This window comes from Ammospiza caudacuta, chromosome 9 (assembly GCF_027887145.1).
Source record: "Ammospiza caudacuta isolate bAmmCau1 chromosome 9, bAmmCau1.pri, whole genome shotgun sequence".
Lineage (NCBI taxonomy): Eukaryota > Metazoa > Chordata > Aves > Passeriformes > Passerellidae > Ammospiza > Ammospiza caudacuta.
In genome coordinates this window covers 35,818,066-35,837,987 of record NC_080601.1, presented here as the reverse complement: position 1 = coordinate 35,837,987, position 19,922 = coordinate 35,818,066, and the positions used below count along the sequence as shown (strand labels likewise).

Here is a 19,922-nt window from a genome sequence, read left to right as displayed (position 1 = left end):
TGCCTAAATTCCTGGAAACCTGTGTGCAGTAAAAGGGAGTTCCAGGCACCCTTCTGGTTCACAGAGCAAGAAAATTTCAGCACATTTAGGCCACGTAACACTTGTCTGCCTCGATGCCCAATCTAGGAAATAAAACCTTTGCAAACCACTAAGCCTTGGAGTTAAAGGCAACACAAAGCTGGAGTGTCAGATTTAAGTGACACAAGTACTGTCCCTTCCCAGCTGCCTTTCATCATCAAAACAAAAGTTAACATCTAACTACAATGACTACTAAAGTTCTAGACTCTTCAAAAAGGTAATTAATTTCCCTACATGAAGTTTTGTTATTGCCCCAAACTTAGAAGCCAAGACTCTAAATAGTTATAAATTAACATTAACTGCACGGCTTAGTGTTTTCTACAGATCATGGCCTTGCCTCCTTCCAAAATCACCACATTTTTTTCTTCCAAATCACAAAGATGTTTGGGAAGTCCTCAGCTAAGCTATAAATAAAGAGTGGGTCACCATCAAGCAGATGTACTTGAGGCCAGGAACATGAACTGTGGGCAAAACAAATGTCCCAAGCCCTGGAACACACACAGCTCCTTCCCCATAGTTCTGTTTACAGCTCAGTTTGTGCAGATGCTCCCAATCCCCTCTCATGTTTTATTATTTGAACAATAAAGTATTAGCATGTCACAGAGGGGAAAGTTGCCCAAACACAGATTTGGTTTGCAAAGCAGCAAATGCATCTTTAGAAATCTACAGATGTTAAGTCTAAGCAAAACTGGACTGAGTCATCTTCACATTTATCTTAAGGACAGTCAGGTTGTCCTGAAGACAAGGAGGGAAAAAATTCAGAAAGAACCTGATCAAGCTATGCAAAATTATAGTACTGATGGGAAATAAGTCAGTATTCACACTTGCTGTAAAGTGTGAATCACTGAAACACAAATAAAATTTTTATTCCCATTTAAAGTACCATGGAATTCACTTTTACAGGCACCATACCCACTTATAAAATGAAAAACTTCAAGTTTGGAGACGATTATTTTGTTCTTTTTAACAGCAAATGAAAATTTATCTACAATAGCATTCCATCCTTCTCCAGACAGTCACTTCATGTCACTAGTGATTTACAGCCCACCCCTGTTGAAAGGTGAATTTAGAAAATGAAAGGCTTACCTTGGAAGCGGGTATATCCTAATGTTTCTCCCCGAAAACTCTTGTAATATTTTACTCCATAAACTATAATTGGTCTTCTAAGAATATGTGCAAGTACAAAAATGTGTGTCTGCTCCAAACTCGCTCCAGGCTGAACCAAACACAAAGAAAGACAGAACTTGAAACAGAACTTACCATCCTCTACTTTGAAATTTGAAAAACAGTCTTCAAATTGAGAGAGAAAATGCTTTTAAGAGTGATAAAGCTTTGACAGGAAAAACAAAAGACTGGAAAATTATTGGAAATAAGGAAAAACATTTCAGCTTGTCAGCTGTCAGTAATAATTCTCTGTCCTATTGCCCAGATTCATTGTAATGGATTTCATTCCCCACTTAGAAGTGAAACTCTACATAATGTTAGGTCTAAAAATAATTCCTTCATCTGAGGGCACTTTAAGGCAAATACCTTTTGATGATAGGAAAAGGGCACATACAAAACAAATCTCAAAAAAAATAGCACCAAAATCATGTTTATACTTTAAAAGAGGAGCTAAAATAACTCCCATAGCTGGAAGCTTATAGGAATGTAAATCTCATTTTGGAGGGCAGTTATAAAATCTCAGCTTGCTGGAGTTTGAGCAGTGTAAGCTGACAGATTTGGAGGTGTGTTTGGGAGGTAAAAGTGCTGCAGGAGCTGGATATTAAACATATGATTGTCTATGAATTTGTTCTACAGATTTCACTCTAATACCACCAGTCTTTTTTTGTGTTGCACTGCTTAGTAGGAAGCTCAAAAATTGTAATTTCAAATGAACCTTTCCATATCAGCAGAAAAGCTTCCCCAGTAAGATTTTAAGATCATCGGCTTAAGAGGAATATTCTTAGTTCATAGAGAAATATTCTTATTCCCAAAAAACTCTTCTAGTTCTGAAACTTCTTTCCAGCTATTAAAATATCTATTCCAAAAGCCCTTTGACAAAGGAGTTTTCTTACCTGGCTTGCAAGAGAGAGAATGAATGCCCAATCTTCCTGCCACTGTTCCTCTCGCAAGGAGAAATGTAAACCGAAGCTTTGGGAATACCACGATTCCCACTCTTTCCAGCGTGTGTAGAACCTAAAATGTTACACAGAGAGAGAAAAAAAGTGGTAAAGGCAAAAATATTTACTCAACCACCATAATCCTGACAGCAGTATTTAACCTTCATCCCAAGAAGGGAGAAGAGAGAGAGCAAGTGCAGGAAAACTGAATTTTGTTTTGTTTTTTTATCTTCAGGAGACTCCATTTATCAATCTTCACTTAAGAACCACTTAAAAAAAAAGGACGTGATCCAAGCTCCTACCAGGCTCATGCCTAGTTTGATACCTCCTGCAATGGGGATTGTTTTGGTTTTTTGCAAGTCTTATTTAGGCTTATTGAAGTGTTGATATACACAGAATGTAAGACATTCCATTTCATACAGCAGGAGTTGCTCATTCTTCTCACACAAAAAATAGGTATTGTCTATTTTTAACCACATCATGAGTCAATTAACTTCAAAATGCTTGTATCTCAATTTCCAACAGCCCGTGGTTAAGAGGCAGAACCTGTTTTATACCAGATTTTGGAGCAAAGGGATGGTAATTCCACATTATATGGAGTTGTAAAGCAGTGTGGATAAGAATCAAATATGCAAAATTTGATTTAGTTTAGTCATGATATTTTATTTAACCATTTACCAAGAAAAATGACACATTAAGAGGAAGGTGCTTGCTTTTTAAAATTTTTAACTCTGTCCAATCACCAACCTATGGAAAAGCCATAACTTCGTATTAGGAACCAGGATTTAGGGAACAGTGCTAAGCCAATTTTTAAACAATGGCCTTTACTGTGAAAACAAAGAAACCATTCTGAAGTTTCAGCTTATTAAGAATGTCACTGAAATGAACTCATTTAATTAAAATCTGAGAATATCAGCAGGCAGTGAGTGTGTGTGGATAAGATCTTTCCTATGCTTTCAGTGAAGGTGGAATCACCCTAAAATCTTGGTGTGTAGGACAGCAGCCACCAGCCAGGCTGGGTTTCCTGAGTCCAGGAAAACCTTTGCATGGCTTAAAATTCCTGTTATTGAGATATTTGGATAGGTCTGATTGACAGTAATATCTACAGGGAATCTTCTGGATCTATACTCCAGTTTTTATCTAAACACACCAACACTTCCACCTTTGAACCTGATAAATATTTTGCCTGTTTTCTCTCATAAATTTCTACCAGTACTTTGTGTTAAATTCATTCTCAGTTCTCCTGAAAGAAATTTAATCAGATTCTGGGGGAAAGAAAAACCAAAGCAAAGCAACAACAAAAACTCCCACACCACCAGAATGAGAGAAAAAGCCCAGAAAATTCAAGGGAAAAAAGAAAAAAAAGAAAACACCAAACTACTCCCTAAAAGATGGATTGTGAAAGTGTTCTCCTAAAGAAGTTTCTTCCCTGAGTTAGACAAGATTTTGATCTCATTTAAAGCAAACTTTTCAGGTTAACACAAGAGAACTGAGTGCATCCATTAAAGAATAAAATTCTGAAAGTCAACTTAGGGCATTGTGCCTGTTCTCCAGCAAAAGCTAATGGTGGAACACAAAAGGGGCACTTCAAAATACACTTTTGTGTAAACTAAAAAAGGGGAGTTATTGAAAGGTGAGTGGAAAAGACTCCACAGGCCAGAGCCTCTGGGAACTTCAGTGTGGAGCTTTTCTGAGTACCAGACACAGACTGTCTCTGGTAAATAGATTTTTCTTTGTTCAGCATCTAAACAAACATAACAAAACAAGGTCAAATGAGTTACATGAGTGTTTTCTGTCTGACTATAAAAATACCCATTTTTAAGTGTCTTTGTGGAGGCTTTGAAGAATAATTCCACTAGATAAAAGTTTAAGCAGGGATTGCATTTAAGAGCCTGTTCCAGTGACGACATCTCTTCCTATCAGCCACATGTCCTAGCCCACAAAATTAAATGTATCTTCTCAAATGGAATGTATACATCACTTACAGGATGTACAGAATGATCAATTTACAACAAAATCTGGCTAAAAGATTTATTCTAAAGACTTGTTTCTAACAAGAACATGACTTGTTCCTTGAAGACTTGTTCTTGCTAGTCTGAAGTTTTGTTCCCTTGAAGGAGCACATCAATCAGTTAAAAACTATGCTTCTAATAAGGATAAAGATTACACAAATACAGAGTAAAATGAAAATTCTGTCTAGACATAAACTAAAAAGCTTAAAAGATTGAGTAGCCTCTAAGTGAGAGTTATGTTAAGATACAGCAGTAAGTCAACCACAATTAACACCAATATTTTAGGAGCTTTGGTCCAAAGCTCAGTAGTTTGCAGCGTGTTTTTGGATACCATGTTTAGTTTTGTTACCATAAATAACAAAACCTGTTCTATGCTAAATTTCTGTTCTGGCCTCATGGGAGTTGTCTGTGATGCCAGGGACATTCCTGCATGGTTGAGGTGCACACTCCATGCTGAACAGCTCCAAAGCAGTGACAGATCCTCTCAGACACTGGTTCTTGGGAGAATTGCTTCTGAAGCATCATTTTCTGGAACCCAGCTCTGGATGCTAATTTGAGGGGTTCTCCCTCAACAGCACAAAATTTACCCCTAAATTAATCTTCTGTACAGCAAGAGGACAGGGACAGTCTTTCTGCAGTATGTGCTGACAGTGTTTCTCCTGTCCTTGACTACAAGAACATCAAAGAAATGATCACCTGTGACTGGGATTATCAGTCTTTATCAGCTCATCCCTTAGTCCAGGACACCCTGGAGAGCTGCTGGACACCACTGGGGGAACAACTGAGATTGTCCCTCTAGCAGAAGGAAACCACAGCATCCAACTAAAGAAGGTCAGTGCAAAGCAAGAAAAGTTGTTTTACAGAATGATAAATCAATTTTATGGCCAAATGACAGAACCAGTTAAATGTCAACACTGTCTGCTTTACTACCATTATTTCAGCAGACAGAACAGGGATAAAAAGAGCAATCCTGAGTAAAGCTGTAACTAAGCAGATGGAATGAAAACACTGAAAAGTTTATAAAGAATAAAAGGCTATCTTCTACTAACAATCTTCTGCACAGCTCCCACCGAGCAGCAAGGCATGGCATGTGCATGATTTACATTGCCAGGACACAAACTGCAGCTGCAGTAACTGTGGTTAGTGCATGCCTGACAAGTATAAAGTATTTTAGTGTTTGAAATGCCATTTGCTGAGCATCACACCCCAACCCTGAGTTCACAGCATCCAAGTTTCCAGTGCTCCTATTTAAAACATGAGATGAAGATCCCAGCTGGGACCACTGGACAGCTTTGAGGAGCACAACCCACAGGTGTCTTGGGCTGCAATGTAAGATGTGGCTGGGGGTGTGAATTCTATTGCCATCTGTCAGAGGTGGGGCAGTTATCTCTGTTCATGGGGCAGTTTTCTTTATCTCTTCCACAGCCAACCCTCCCTCCAGGAGATCTCTGCTGTCCATGGCCACTGAGTGTCCCTGCAGGGCTGATCCAATCCCAGCATCCCATGGGGAGATGCTCCGCCCAGGGGAGGAGCCAAGCATTCCTGCCTGGATCCAATCTGAGCTTTGGGACACCCCAGCAGCCTTTGCCCCCTGCACTGCCAGAGGAGCAGCTTTCTGCTGCCCTGCATGGCCAGAGGGAGCCCAGGCCCATCTGCAGCAGCCCTGGAGCTGCAGAGGAAAACTCCCCCCTTGTGCAGGATCCCTGCTGCAGCAGAGCCACAGCCGGCACTGCAGGAGGGCTGAGCCCCCATGGCATGGGGCTGGGACACCACCCTGACACACAGGGGGACAGCTCCTGCTCTGACTCTGGCAATTGTTTGGTTTGGGTTTTTTGTTGTTTTTTTGTGGTACTATTGCATTTGTATTTTTAATTTTCCTAGTAAAGAACTGTTATTCTGTTATTTCTATTCCTGTATTTTTGCCTGAGAGCCCCTTAATTTCAAAATTATAACAATTTGGAGGGAGGAGATTTACATTTTCCATTTCAAGGGAGGCTTCTACCTTCCTTAGCAGACATCTGGCTTTTCCAACCAAGCCAGCAGGGTACTGGGGAGGGCAGGCAGTGGGGTTTTGCTGCTGCAGCAGGGGCAGAAGCTGCCCAGACTCACCAGTGGGAGCAGTCGTGTAAACTGTCGTGCAGGGCCTTGCGCAGCACGGAGTCCTTGTCGTAGATGCCCCAGGTGGCCTGGAGCACCGAGTCCAGCAGGCAGTCCCCGGCCGTGCGGTTCCACAGCGCGTACAGCCTGCTGTCCAGGCGTGTCCCCAGCTCCAGGGACCAGTTAATGATGGGAGACTCCTCCTCCAGCTCTGCAACGGCACAGACAGCTCTTAAACAAGCTCTTGTTTATCTCAGGGAATTCACACAGCACAATAATGGCATAGTCTCAATGACTTACCCCTTTGCATGAATGAAACTCTGTTTTATACTCTGTCTTCATACCACAATTGATGCCTCAGGTTTTAGCTTTTATATATTTCAGATTCTGCACTGCTTTAGTGTGCATTTCTGAGCCTCATATCAGGGGATGGTGAGCTCTGTGCACAGAGCAGGGAGACAAAAACAATTCCTGCTCCAGCTGGGCACCAAGGACAAATGATCCAAATCTCAGCCCAGGAGCACAAACACCGTGGGCTGCAGAGAGAAAAACAAGCAGGGTGGGACTGCAGGGCTAAAGCTGGAATGGGACAATGAACTGCAAATGGAGCAGAACTGATCCCAGGGACAGAGCCCGTGCCTGGCCGTGCATTTTGGGGCCATTTTGGTTCATCTTGGGTGCAGCCCTGGCTGGGCTCTGGTGCTGCCCAAGGTGCATCCATGGAGGCCTTTTAATAAATCCCTGCTTTATTCTTTAACTTTGTCCAGTCTCTGTTCTAGGCCAGCCCTCACAGCTCTCACAGCCCTCATGTTGAGCCCTCACAAGGCATCAACATGAACAGGTCAACTACACTGGCTGTGGAAATTTCTTCCACTGTCAATAAAATAAACCAAAACCAAACCACAGCTTCCCCCATCATTTGTTTGAGAATTGCTACTGAAATGAAAACACTTTTTTCAGTTTTCCTTAAAAAGCTTGTGACTCAAAACTGACTTTTAAAGATTTTTTTAAAAGCTCTACAAACATGATTTTTACAGACTCCATTCTCCCTCTGCCTCATAAATGGACTGGAAATGTTAAAATTAAAATAATTTTACATGGGCAGGTAGTGACAGGACAAGGGGGATGGCATCCCCCTACCACAAAGCAGGGTTAGATGGGATGTTGGGAAGAAATTGCTCCCTGTGAGTGTGGTGAGCCCTGGCACAGGCTGCCCAGAGAAGCTGTGGCTGCCCCATTCTGGAAGCTGCTGGTTTGGAGCAACCTGGTCCAGAAGGTCTTCAAGGTCCCTTTCAGCCCAATCCATTCTGTGACTTTATGAATTCCAGGGTGCAGATCCAGTTGAAAGCATCCAACCTCTATTTAAAACATGTTCATGGACAAAGCCACGTATATACAGACACATATAGTCTATTTTTAGGAAGAGACACATTGTCTAATGAAAAGCCAGGAGTGACCCCAGCTGTTCTCAGTGCATTTACCTTTCTGAACATCTCTGTCAAGTACTTCATCAAACAATTTTTCCTGGACTGTGGGCGGTAAATCTTCAATATCTGAAAAAACAGAACGCAAATACAAGAGTCACTAAATGTAACTGTAAAAGAGACATCAGCAGCTGCTGCTCAGGAGAACTCACAGAACAGCTTTTGCCCTATCAGCCTTAACACCTCCTCTGGAAAGCTGCTGTCATGTGTGACCCAAGGCTTTGCAGAGCTGCTGAGGCAGGTTTGCATCTCAGCCTCACTGTCACACCTCTGATGCAGAAAGGATCATCACAGCATGCATAGGGTAAGACTGGATTTCTCTGAAGGAGAAAGTGAAGAACAAGCACTTTGAGGTGAGAAATTTTACAAAAGAGTATTTTTACTTTCAACCCTATTGTATTTTAGCACAGCTTCAATCCTAAGCAATGCTTTTCCACCCATCTGGAATGGCTTCTCCTCTGCAGACTATCCCAATGAACAGGGATCCATTCCCAGTTTGTCAAGGAATGTGTTCTTCTCCAGAACATTCCCCTCCTTTGTGATCTCATTCAGGCTTCAATGAAACAGATCTGAGACCTCCAATGGTTTGCAGCAATTAAAAAACAAGAAATGAGAAAACTACTGAGCTATGCCATAGAAAATACCAGTACTGACAACTGCTCCAAGAGCATTACAGACAGAATTTGCAACTACCTAATAAAAAAGGGAAAAAATAGGTGGAAATCTGTATAATGGGCAGAACTGTTTTGTGACTGCTGTATCATTTAAAGCAACAAACACTGTCACACATTCTAAAACTCAGCATGTGCCACACAGTAAATATTTGCTCCTGGCCTGCATTCCAACAGAGGATAAGCAGTAAAGGGTTGCCAGGCAGAGCAGCAACCAGAGAAACTTCACTGGTTCCAGCACAATCACGAAACTTAAACATGTGAAAGTGAAGGCAGTAATAAAATAGGAACAGGAACATCCAGCACCCCTTCAGGCACTTTAGGGGATAAAGACTGGGGCCTAAGTGGTATTTCAAGGACACAAAGATCTCTCTTAATCGCAGTGTGGTAGCTGCCAGTCCTGCTCAGATGTCCAGTACCCCAGGGCTTTAAGCCCACTTTTAGGCACATGAGTTGCTACTGAAGCACATTAATGCCTGCTGCAGGCAGGGTGATGTGGAGTGGTCTTTTTTTTTTTTTTTTTTTGTATGATTGATTGGGGCTTTAAAGCTAAAACTGCTTGCAGTGACCAGTAATCAATGTAAAAGCTTGGCTCTCTAATATCCAAGCACTGGCTCTTCAGGAGGATCCAATCTGTTTATCTGAAAGGTCGAGTGGAAACTGGTTCCTAAACTACATTGTTCAGGTAACATCTGAGCAGGATTGTGTGATTTACATTTCTATCCTGGGAAATGCTCTCTGGAGCCAAACTGCAAAAGATGTGCAGTTGGCAAAGAGTGAGTAAAGTAGAAAGTCTTGACGCACAAAAGCTTTTGAACAGCTTTATTTTTTAATTACTAAATGGCTACTACATGACTCAAAGATCTGCACACTGCTTTAAGATGTCTCTCTTGAAAACACTAAACAAATTCTTAAGCTCTGGAGAGAACATTTCTCACATGTTATGAAATCCTTGTTGTCCCTTTCCCCTCTCTCCCCTAAAAACCAATGAAATTTTACTCTCCCAGACACCCCATGTGCCTCACACATGACCCACAGGGTACAACTGAACACAGCACCTCAGCCACGTGTACAAGTGGTAAATATTATCCAGAATTTTGTAGAGGAGATGAGGTAACACTCAACCAAAGGGGTTCCAAATAGAATTCTTGCCATGTTTTTTATAAAAAAGACAGACAGATCTGCTGATTGGCACAGTTTGCAGCTACACATTTTCTTACTAGAGGTAGCACTTCTATTAAAGGAAACAGCTTTTGAAGATTACAAGTCTCCTAATAGCTCCTTGTTAATAGGTAAACATTCTCTTGATCTCGGAGCACCTCAAAAGTATTCAAAAAGTGCTATTGCTACAACCAGGTAAAAAAAAAACAGCTCTGGGCCTCAACAGCAAGGACTGGAAGCTAAAATAGCCATGTGAAAAGTCACATCACAGACCAGAAATGTCTGGGCTCCAATCCTCACTTTAAACACAGCCTTTCCTTAGAACACACCACTTGTCTTCCATTTCTTCATGTCTAAGTAGGGCAACAGATGCTCAGTTCACAGGAACAATGTATGGACTGAAGTGTGCAAATACTGAGTAATCAAATTCAACTACTAAATCTGACCTAATAAAATAGGTCTTAATAAACAAAACTCTTAATAAATTAATAAGCCTGTTAATGAATAAAACCTACACACACATCACCACCACAAAGTCAAAATACCTAATTTTCAACTAGTGGCCAAGCAATAAAATCTTCCAGCAGGAAGAAGGGGTTTGTAGCTACCTGCAGGCAACGTGAAGGTCACAAGGTCAGTCAGAAAATAGCAGGCAAAGTCTCCCTTGCGCTGATGCAGAGATGCAGCGATTTCACGGCGGATCTGCTCCGTGACCTCGGGACACACCATGGCAGGAATGCACTTGGCTGCATGCTGGGAGACCTGTAAAACAACACATTACTGCACTCAGGATCAGCCCTTTTAATATAAAGATTTGGGAGGGATGACCACCAGCAGGAGTGCAAGAGAGCTGTAAACAATGGCAACCTGAAAAATGTAAAGTTTAGTGACTCTTAATGAAATGTCTCATTTGTCATGGAAATGATAACATAGACCTGGTTAAAACATCTTTAAATTGAAGAAGTGAGTTAAAAGGTGACCACTCCCAGATGAAAAAGAGGAAAACAGGTGAGAGCTCATAATAACAGCAATCTTAAATCTCATGCCTGAGTCAAGTCTAGACTCAACAAAACTTTATTAGCACTGCAAACAGTTTCCTACAATATTCCCAAAAATTATGAAGCTAAGACAGTTCAATTTCTCCAGTTCACTGGCAGCAGAAACCCATTCAATGATGGACAAGTGGCACAGGGATGACACCAGATGCATATAAAAAAAGGCACCTTTAAGACCCACATTTTCACTCATTCATATGCTAGAAAAGGAAATTATCACTGGGGCTCAAACACTACCAAGCATTTCCAGAAATTACAAGATGAATCAGTATTCCTAGGCACTGAAACAAAACCAAACACAAAAATCCCTAAGACATTATTTCAGTAAATTGACTTGTTTTAAAACATGTAACTCCATCCACAGAGTTATGTAAGCAGCACAAAGCTGCTGATATTAGTCGTATATAAATATATACTCAAGGCTTTAGCTACATTTGTCTTGCTTCATCTACTCTTTTTAATTATTCAACATTGAGCATTCCATCATCTTTATGTGCTTTGTAGGCAAACAGCAGCTTTCAGAATTGCACTAAGCATCAGGGAAGGAGGCAGAATAAAAATCTGGCCTTGATCAGGTGAGGAACCAAAAGTCTGAGCTGAAGGAAAAGGACAAAAAAAGGTAACAGAATTATTTACAGGGCAAAGATGGAGAACAGCAGAGGTCACCAGAAGCGAGGTGACACAATGGAACATGGAAGAGCAAAATAGAGGAATTAGTCTACAAAATGGGCAAGGAATAGAAAAAAAAATGCAGCAATTTTGCAAAGCAAGAAATCTGCCTCTCTCTGGAAGAGAAGCTGCCCCAAAAGCCAGGAAAGCCAGCCCAGGTAGACTTACTCATTAGCAAAGTGAGAATAAACTGCGCTGTCATTGATGTCAGTGCTTTGCTTTGAGAGCATTTCCTCTCCCTCACCCAGAGCACAGGAAGCCTCACAATAGCTCACTTCCACTGCCAGTAAAGTCCCAACATGTGCCAAGACTGTTCATTAATGAGCAAACTGAACATCCTCAGCACCATCACAGGGAGTCTCTTAAAGCCAACTCACTCCTTGAGGAGAAATCCGAGGCACAAGGCGGCGATTCACGTAAATTCCACCAGGAGCACAAAGCAGAGCTGTGCACCACCGGCTGCCCACAGGGGAGCAGCTCCCCACAGGGCTGCTCCATGGCTGCAAGGGCCAGGGGAGCTCACTCACCTCAGTGAGGAGGATGGCCAGCATGTCCTGCCTCTGGAAGCGGATGGCCAGGTGCACGAGGGTGTAGCCCACGTCGAAGGCGGACGGGCGGTTCAGCAGCCGCACCTCGTCCGCCGTCAGCTGCCGGGCAATGTCCCCTCCGGACGACTTGTAGGCTTCCACAGCAGCCAGGTCACCTTCCACGACTCCTGAGGGCACAGAAACAACACACAGCCCGTTTCAGACACCAGGGAGCCATTCTGGAACAAGTCACCTCATCTCACAGCTCACCTGTAGCTGTTCTGTTACAGGCCAAACAACAGATGATGATCAGCTGCATAGCAAGGAACTTGCCAATTTTTTATTATTTTAGGCAGAAGGCTACAAAGTATTTACACTTACCTCATCTCAGACCATTTCTATTACCCACACTAGCTGGAAAATGTAAGAGATCAAAAGGCAGCTCAGAAGTGGACCCATGATGAAACACCAGCAGTAACAGACACACGCATTTCATTTAACCAGAGAGGAAGTAATTTCTTCATAGTAAAGAGATTAATTTGATTACTTAATCACCAATTACTAGATCATAGAAATAGGATCTATTAAAAGGTTTTTGGCATAAAAGTTTTATTTTTTTCCAAACAATACAAATGGTATAAAGCATAAATTTTTCTCTTCAGCTCACCATCTCTGCTGCTAATGGAGCCTGAGAGTTTCACTCAGGATACTCCATTAAAACTGAATTAAAGAGAAATTAAATACACTGTGTGTACCTTTAAAGCAAGATGAGAGGAACAACGAATGACCCAACATCTTCTAAAGTCCCTGGCAATCTTGATTTATGTACCATGCTTCCTATCAAGCCCAATCACGCTGAATGCATTCCTTAGCTGCAATTATCAGAATACACCATCAGTAAGATGTGGAGCTGCTAACAGGATCTGTTCCAATATAAGCCTTCCTAAATTTGGAAATTCCTTCAAATATATTCTATTTTAGGTGCGTGGTCCACGAGAGAACAGTGCAGTGCTGAACTGAGGAAACAGAAGTGTCCCTAAAGCCATCTTTACTGGAGCAGTAAATGGAATCTCACTCCTGAGAAGCAGCTCTTGTTGCAGCAGCTCAAGCAGAGAAGAGCACAGATGACAAATGAGAAAACCCTGTCCCTATTTTCTGCAGCTAAACCTCCTTCCTGAGAGTCAGCAGCTGAGTGGAGGCTGCAGATTGAGACCCAACTCCATCCTTCACTTCATTTGCTCACCAAGACACACAAGCTGATGAACAGGAAAGGTCATCAAACCCAGTCAGGGCAATCACTCCCACTCAGGACATGAAATTAAATTTAAAAAAAGGAAAAAACCACAACACTTCCCACCCCCTCATCCCAAATGAGTAAAAATCCCCTACCAAAATTAAAAAAACTCCAACACAACAAATTGAAATGGCTGCTAGCAGAGAAGCACAGTAACCACTGGCTTGCTGGTTAATCCAGGATTTAGAAAAGCATTCTTAGCTCAGCCAAAAAGTATCATTTTGAATGCTGAGATTATAAAGCTTTCAGAAGAAACACAGGGGGGAAATGGATTATCAGTGCAAGACATTTCTCTACGAAGTTATCAGCTGTGCTGTGTAAGCTTCCACAGATACCAGTTTGATTATTCAACAGTGGTCTGAAGCAGAGAAGTTCCAAAACAACAGTTCAACTGCAAATTTTAGTCATACAATATCTACCCACTCATTCCAGAGTCCTAACAGGCCAGGGCAGAAGGAAAACCACAGAGACAGTGTTTTGCAGTTTTGTGCTGCATGTGTCTGTCTCCTGCAAGGAGGACATTCCTGCTCCTCTCCAGCACTACTCTCTCATTCAGTGCCTGCCTGGGTGTTCTCCCCAGATGAGTTCTATCTGTTTTATTTTATTTTAGCTCTTGCTCTGTAGGAGTCAGAAGTGCCAAGTGTAGGACTTTATTTCCATGCAAGAAACATTTCTGCCACTGATAAGGCAATTCCTCATGGCTGTTGCAATGATCATTCCAACCAAATACTCCAAACTGGTATTTTGTGTGTGTGTGTAGATGTGGATGTGTATCCAGATAACAAATCAAATTTCTCATGACCTGCCCTCTTAAAACAAGTTATACCACAGCTCTGGCAAATCCAAGAATCAAAGGAAAGAAGAAACTTGATAGAAGAGCGAATTCTCTGCTATTTTATGATATCATTATTTTTTTATTGTTACATTAATTTAGGAGAAGCGCCTTGTTAAAGGCCAAAAGGCACATCACCCCTTTTTGTATTTTAACCACTCCTGCTGACACAGGGGAGACTCCTGTCACCACACCTGCACCTTCCACCACATCCCCCAGACAAACACACCAAACACCACCCAAGACTGGCAGGTGGCCATTCTGAGAATCCAAATACACACAACTGAATTTCAAAATCCAAACAAATATCCCTAAAATGATCTTTTGGTGACAGATGATCAGACCCAAATCACATTCCAGCCAGCCTGTCAAGCAGTACATTTTACTACAGCCTACTACTGGGAAATTCATCATTTTAATTGTTCTTCCAGTCCCCCACCCTCAGCTGCTTATTACCATCCCACTCTTCATCAAACCTCAGCAACAACTGAGCTCCAAGGCTGATGCTGAGGTGCTCACATGAGGTTTGGCAATGCCTTTTTCAAGCACCAACTACTACAAGCTGCAATAAGGATCCAGATCAGTGACATGTGCTCCATGCAGCACTGCCAGTTCTGGAAGTTTATTCCCACATCTTGCAATACTTGACATTCCTCAAAGCCCCATGTCCTAGAATTACTAAAATTGTTATATAAGCTGTCAGTTAAAAAGTACATTTCTAAACTTTGCTGATGAAGTTTAAGCTCAAGATCAAGTAATACATCCAAACCAAGCAAACTGAGTATACTTTCTAGGCCTTAATTAAAAAAAATAAAGAAATGTATTTTTAGTAGTTTAGGTACAGGGTTGGTGTGCTGCATGACACAAACCAGCAGAGCTACAGGTCACAATGTGACTGTGGGCATGGATACTATCTGGCCATCCTCTGTTTTTTAATCAAAACAGGTTAAAATTACTCTTTATAGCAGGGGGAAGCATCAGGAAGTTTTTGTTTGTTGCAGGGCTGATATTCTTTGGGCATTACAAGCCTCCTTGGCCCCTCTGAGCCACAGCATGAAGTTAACATTTCTCTTTACCTGTTCTACCAAATATCTACTCCATGCAGCCACTTCAGAAGAACAGGGAAAATGCCTGACAGCCCATCAAGTGCCACCCTGCTTACAGTGCCAGTCCATATGATCCAAGGCAGCAGTGAACACAAAATCTAACAGTGACTGATAACAGGCAGAACCAGAAAACACAAATCTTGCCCCAGAACTATGAGGTGAATTTGCCTACGTGCACCATGCCTGCAGTTCTGGAATTCAGTATCACCATGCTAAAATGAGACCTGAACATGCTTGTATTGACAATAGGAGGCACATTCCTACAAAGGCTTTGATTTCTGTGGGATGAGCCAGACCCTCCAATTCATTAAGTCTATTTAAACAGAGCTCAAAACCCCCACTGTTTATGAGAAATACTACAGAAATATTTACTGATGTTCTAATTCCCAGCATTTCACAACACAGAAGTGCCTCATTACTTACACAAGCAGACTGAATTGTGTCCTGTGCCAGTTGGATTATTCCCCACTGACACCCACGGCATTCCCCAGACTGGTAAAATGTCAAAAGGGAGAGTGGCATTGGCCTTAAGATTGTTCCCAGAACAGGCAGGAGCCTCCAGGAGCTCAAACCCTTGTGAGGGCAGAGCCCTGAGTGGCTGCAAGAGCAGCACAAATGCAAACACATCCCAGTGACTCAGTGCCTGATCCACAGCACCACAGCTGTCCTTTACAGGGGACTCCAGAAATGTCCCTTTGCTGCTGCCCCTGAGTACATCAGTCTGTGTGTACCCCTAAAATTCTGCTTGGCCCCATGTAAAATGTCTGACATCCTAAGGGAGAGGACAGAATGCCATGAGAAAATCCAAGTGCAAGTCAGAATTCTGCATTTACAGGTTCAACTGTGCTCCCATTTTGCAATTCAGGCATTTCCTCCCATTGGAAGACTTTCACAGCATCAGGAGCCAAGGGTTTTTTCTTCTTCTAGCAAAGCCCTGCCTCTTAAAAACAGCACAGATCAGACATTTGCAATCTTGGTATATATTAGATGATAGAAATTAAGAAGGGTATTTCAAAAGACTAAATTTTAAAAAATATTAATCACCCAATTACAACTCTTACCATCTTGATACTCCTACAACTTTTATAACTTCCTTCTTTATTAGATGTCAACATTCTACTCATATTAAATAAGCCAGAATTAGCTGCTAAAACCAAACTATTTCAGCTTAAGGTGCTATTAAGTTTATACTTTAGAACATGTAAATATTTATAGGGTTTAGTGCAGTTACAGAAACCTGGAAAATATGCAAGACAGGCTCACATGCATTTCTAGAAAACCAAGTCCTGTTTTCCCTTAGTGCACTTTTCCTGTGGCTTCAGAACAGCCAGGCAGAAAAATTCCCAAGGAAAATACTACAGCACAGCCTTTATTTACTTCAGTACCTTTCTGATGGTTGTGGGGCACTGCCTGGCACAGCTGGTAATGCAGGAAGGAAATTCTTTCAGCAGACTGCTGCAGTTGGGACTATCCAGAGAACACCCTGGGATTAGGGATTTCTGGGGTTCAAGGAGGCAGCAATGCCTCCATAACTCTGTTCTTCCATCTGAGCAGACTGCAAAAGGAAAATTTTCATCTTAAAGAGGTCACTGAGTCTCTGTGGGGGACAATGCCTTGAACTGCCTGGCAAGAGAAGGCAAATTGCTCAAACAACCAAGTTCTACATTTCAGAAGTCAGAAGCAGAGACAGCTCCTGCTGTAACATAAAACAGATGAGAGACAGAGCACAGAGCCCTGTGCTGCTTCTCTTCTGCCACAGATACAACTGCAAGTGGTCTGTCACATAGATGCTCTCTCTCATTTACTCATCTAAGGCCTAATCCTCAGATTGGTTTAAGTGCCAGCAAGTGAGAGGCTGATCAACTGACCCACTAAAACCTAATTCTGACACCTGTTAAGAATCTCTTCTCCTCTAACACAGACTGCTGAGGACCTGGGGCATTTTCTGGAGCTGAGTCAGTCCTCAGGCTCTTCCAACTCTTCACCAGGGGCACATCAGGGGGCCATAAATGAGGTTTTATTGATAGTGACTCACAATTTCATCCAAGGAAGAATTTGTCCTGAAGGACAGATTGCTTTGTAAGCAAATGTGACACATCAACTTATAAAAAAGAGGGTTTGTCTGAAAAACCTTTATGGGCCTTTTCCACACCCTTCTGTTCCTTCTCTTTTTGGATTTCCAGAGCCTCCCCTGTCAGTATTAGTACATAATCAACAGTAGGTCACTCTCCAGGTAATGACAGAGACAAAAACTTCTGTATCTTAAGATTTTTTTGATTCTTCAAGCTCAGCATCTTGCATTAGCTAAAAAAAAGAAATAAATACTTCCAAGAAGACATGTACTTAAAACCTGAAGCCATTCAATGCATGAGAGCATAAATATTGGTTATTATTTGTTCCATGCAAACAGCTCTTCTCCCCACATACAAACCCCTGCAGTATGTTTTGAATGTATCATCACAGGACAGAGCAGCACAGATGTAAGAACAACTGTTTAAACATGTCCTTCTCCCTCTCTAATCTGTCACACCCCTTGTTACTTGCAGAGTTGTACCCTAAAGGGAGGCTGGACAGTGGAAAATCATTAAAGTTAATTATTAAAGTTAACCATCAGTGCTTCTAAGGGAAATTGAAATAACTGGTTTTAACTTGATCATTTATTCAATTATTTGCAGCATAAAATACCGCAGTGTTTAAGAAAAGGAGTCAAGAACCAAAGTAAAAGGAGTTATGATTTTGTGCCAGGGAGCAAGGCAGGAGAGTTCTCAGTCTCAAAGATGTGCACACACAAATGTATAAAGCGTTTATGACAGGACAGCTGTACAAGGCACAGATGACATCACCCAGAGCTCTCCCAGCCAGGTGAGAGCTGTGATCTCACATCACTGGCACCTGGCCCAGCAGCCCAGCCACGCTTCCCCTGTCCCAGGGGAGCAGGGAGGGAGGCTGGGCTGTCCCACTCCCACCAGGGACTCTTCCCCCCCAGGCACAGCCTGGCAGTGAGTGAGAGATCCCTGCTGCACTTCCCTGAACAGCTCCAGCCCAGACTGCCAGCAGCAAGGAGAGGTGCCCAGCCTGCTCCCACCCAGGCACTTCCCACTCCCACTGCACAGCATAAACAAAACCATCAAGGTCCAGCTGTAGCCTGGATGTGATAGGAAGTCAGTCTGAACTCACTACACCAGCAAAGAGAAACAAACCCCCCACAAAAACATCCCCTAACCCAGCTTCATTTCCTGACAGCCAGGAGGGCAGCAAGGGGCACCTGGGATGACCCTGGGTGGCAGTGCCAGCTGAAAGCACCTTGCTCATGCCACCTCCCTTTATGAACACTCAGAGAAGAGGCAGAGGCCCTGCAGGACACAGAGCAGGAGGTGCCTCTGTGTCTCCCAGAGCTGCAGGGCAGCGTGGGACACAGCCCAACAACCCCATACCAATGTCTGGCCAGGGAGACTCTCCTTGCCCACAGGGTTCCTGAAGGCCTGGGTAACATATTTGGCACTAATTCAAAAATCTAATGGAGAGATAAAGCAGTTGACAAAGGAAAAAACTAAGCAGACATAAATAGGAATACTAGGAATGAACTTACAGTCCTTTTAAGGATGTACTGCAAAACAAGATTCATCACAGATTGCTCTAAATACTTTGGATTTGTTTAAGAAACACACTTTTAGTGGTTTCTTTCAGAGAGCTGAGAAGAATGTGTGCACCATCCCCACAGGGAGCTCTGGCCTGTGACAGCAATACCCACCTGACCTGAAGCAAGAGAAGAACACACTCTTGCAGCAGGTGACAAACAGGGGGAGCAGAAAGGAAAAGGGGAAGAAATGCAGTTTACTTCTAACCTAGCAGCTCAAGCTCAGGAGCTGCACTCACCACTCAAGAATCCCCAGCAGTGCCCTGCAGCAAACACACTGTGCCAGCACCACTGACAAAGCCAGCCCTGAAGTGCCAGGAGATGGAAGCTCCAGGGTAACACCCAAGCAAACTCTGGATGCCACAGAGGTTTTACAGGCACAGCCATCCTCATCATTTGGACTCCTTAAATCCACAGGCAGCTGGAAGCAGCTTCACCAGGCCCCACAGGAACTCCTGATGGCTGCACAGCACATCCTGTGAGTCCCACAGGCCACCAGGACTGCCTGACAGCCTCTGCCACAGGTGCCATAAGTTACAGAAAAGGTAATAAATTTTAATTTAAGTGCACATCAGTTCCCTCCCCTAAGAAATGAGTCACCTTGGACTCCACATTAATCTTGTTCTAAGCCACTATGGTAGCAAACATTGGTGTCATTGCAGAAACCATTTGTAATTCCTCTTTGGAATTTAAACTGGCATTTGGAGGAAGCCAGTAAGCCACACTTACTCCAGTTTCTGCTAGGATTTTAATCAATTTTCACCACATGAATCAGTTTAAAATCTCGTTTTTCTGAGAAAGAATCACCCAACAGATACACTCACTCTGAAAAAAACAAGTCAATAAAAAAAGCAACATTCAAGTACATTTGCTGGCAGAGTTTGAATGGGGGAATACCATTAATCCTTCTGATCTGGAAGGAATACCCTGTATCAAGGAAACTATTCATGCTGAAAGGCAAGAGCTGCACTCATCACATTTTGTCCAGCCTGGATTTGCAAGAACAGAAGCCTTGATGACACATTTACTTACCAAGGTGGGAAAAGCATTAATGGATGCCTCCAACAAAACAAAAACAAACACACAGCTCTTCTTAAATCTACTTTATACACATCTCTCCATGTTTCAGCTAAAAAGAACACAGATGTGGAAAAGACTAATCTGATACCTGTTTTTTTAATGAAACTTGGCATTCAA

The 19,922-nt window shown here is 42.5% G+C and overlaps 1 protein-coding gene across 3 annotated transcripts in view; it reads right to left on the bottom strand.

The window, feature by feature from the left end:
* The window catches only part of ZRANB1 (zinc finger RANBP2-type containing 1), a 43,408-nt gene that overhangs the window by 5,743 nt on the left and 17,743 nt on the right, over positions 1-19,922 (bottom strand). For all 3 annotated transcript variants that reach the window (XM_058810861.1, XM_058810860.1, XM_058810862.1), the window contains exons 4-9: positions 11,857-12,044; positions 10,214-10,367; positions 7,771-7,842; positions 6,302-6,500; positions 2,136-2,256; positions 1,165-1,294 (exon numbers count right to left, since the gene is read on the bottom strand). In XM_058810861.1, the coding sequence (XP_058666844.1) occupies positions 1,165-1,294; positions 2,136-2,256; positions 6,302-6,500; positions 7,771-7,842; positions 10,214-10,367; positions 11,857-12,044 (864 nt within the window). The remainder of the gene's footprint in view (positions 1-1,164; positions 1,295-2,135; positions 2,257-6,301; positions 6,501-7,770; positions 7,843-10,213; positions 10,368-11,856; positions 12,045-19,922) is intronic.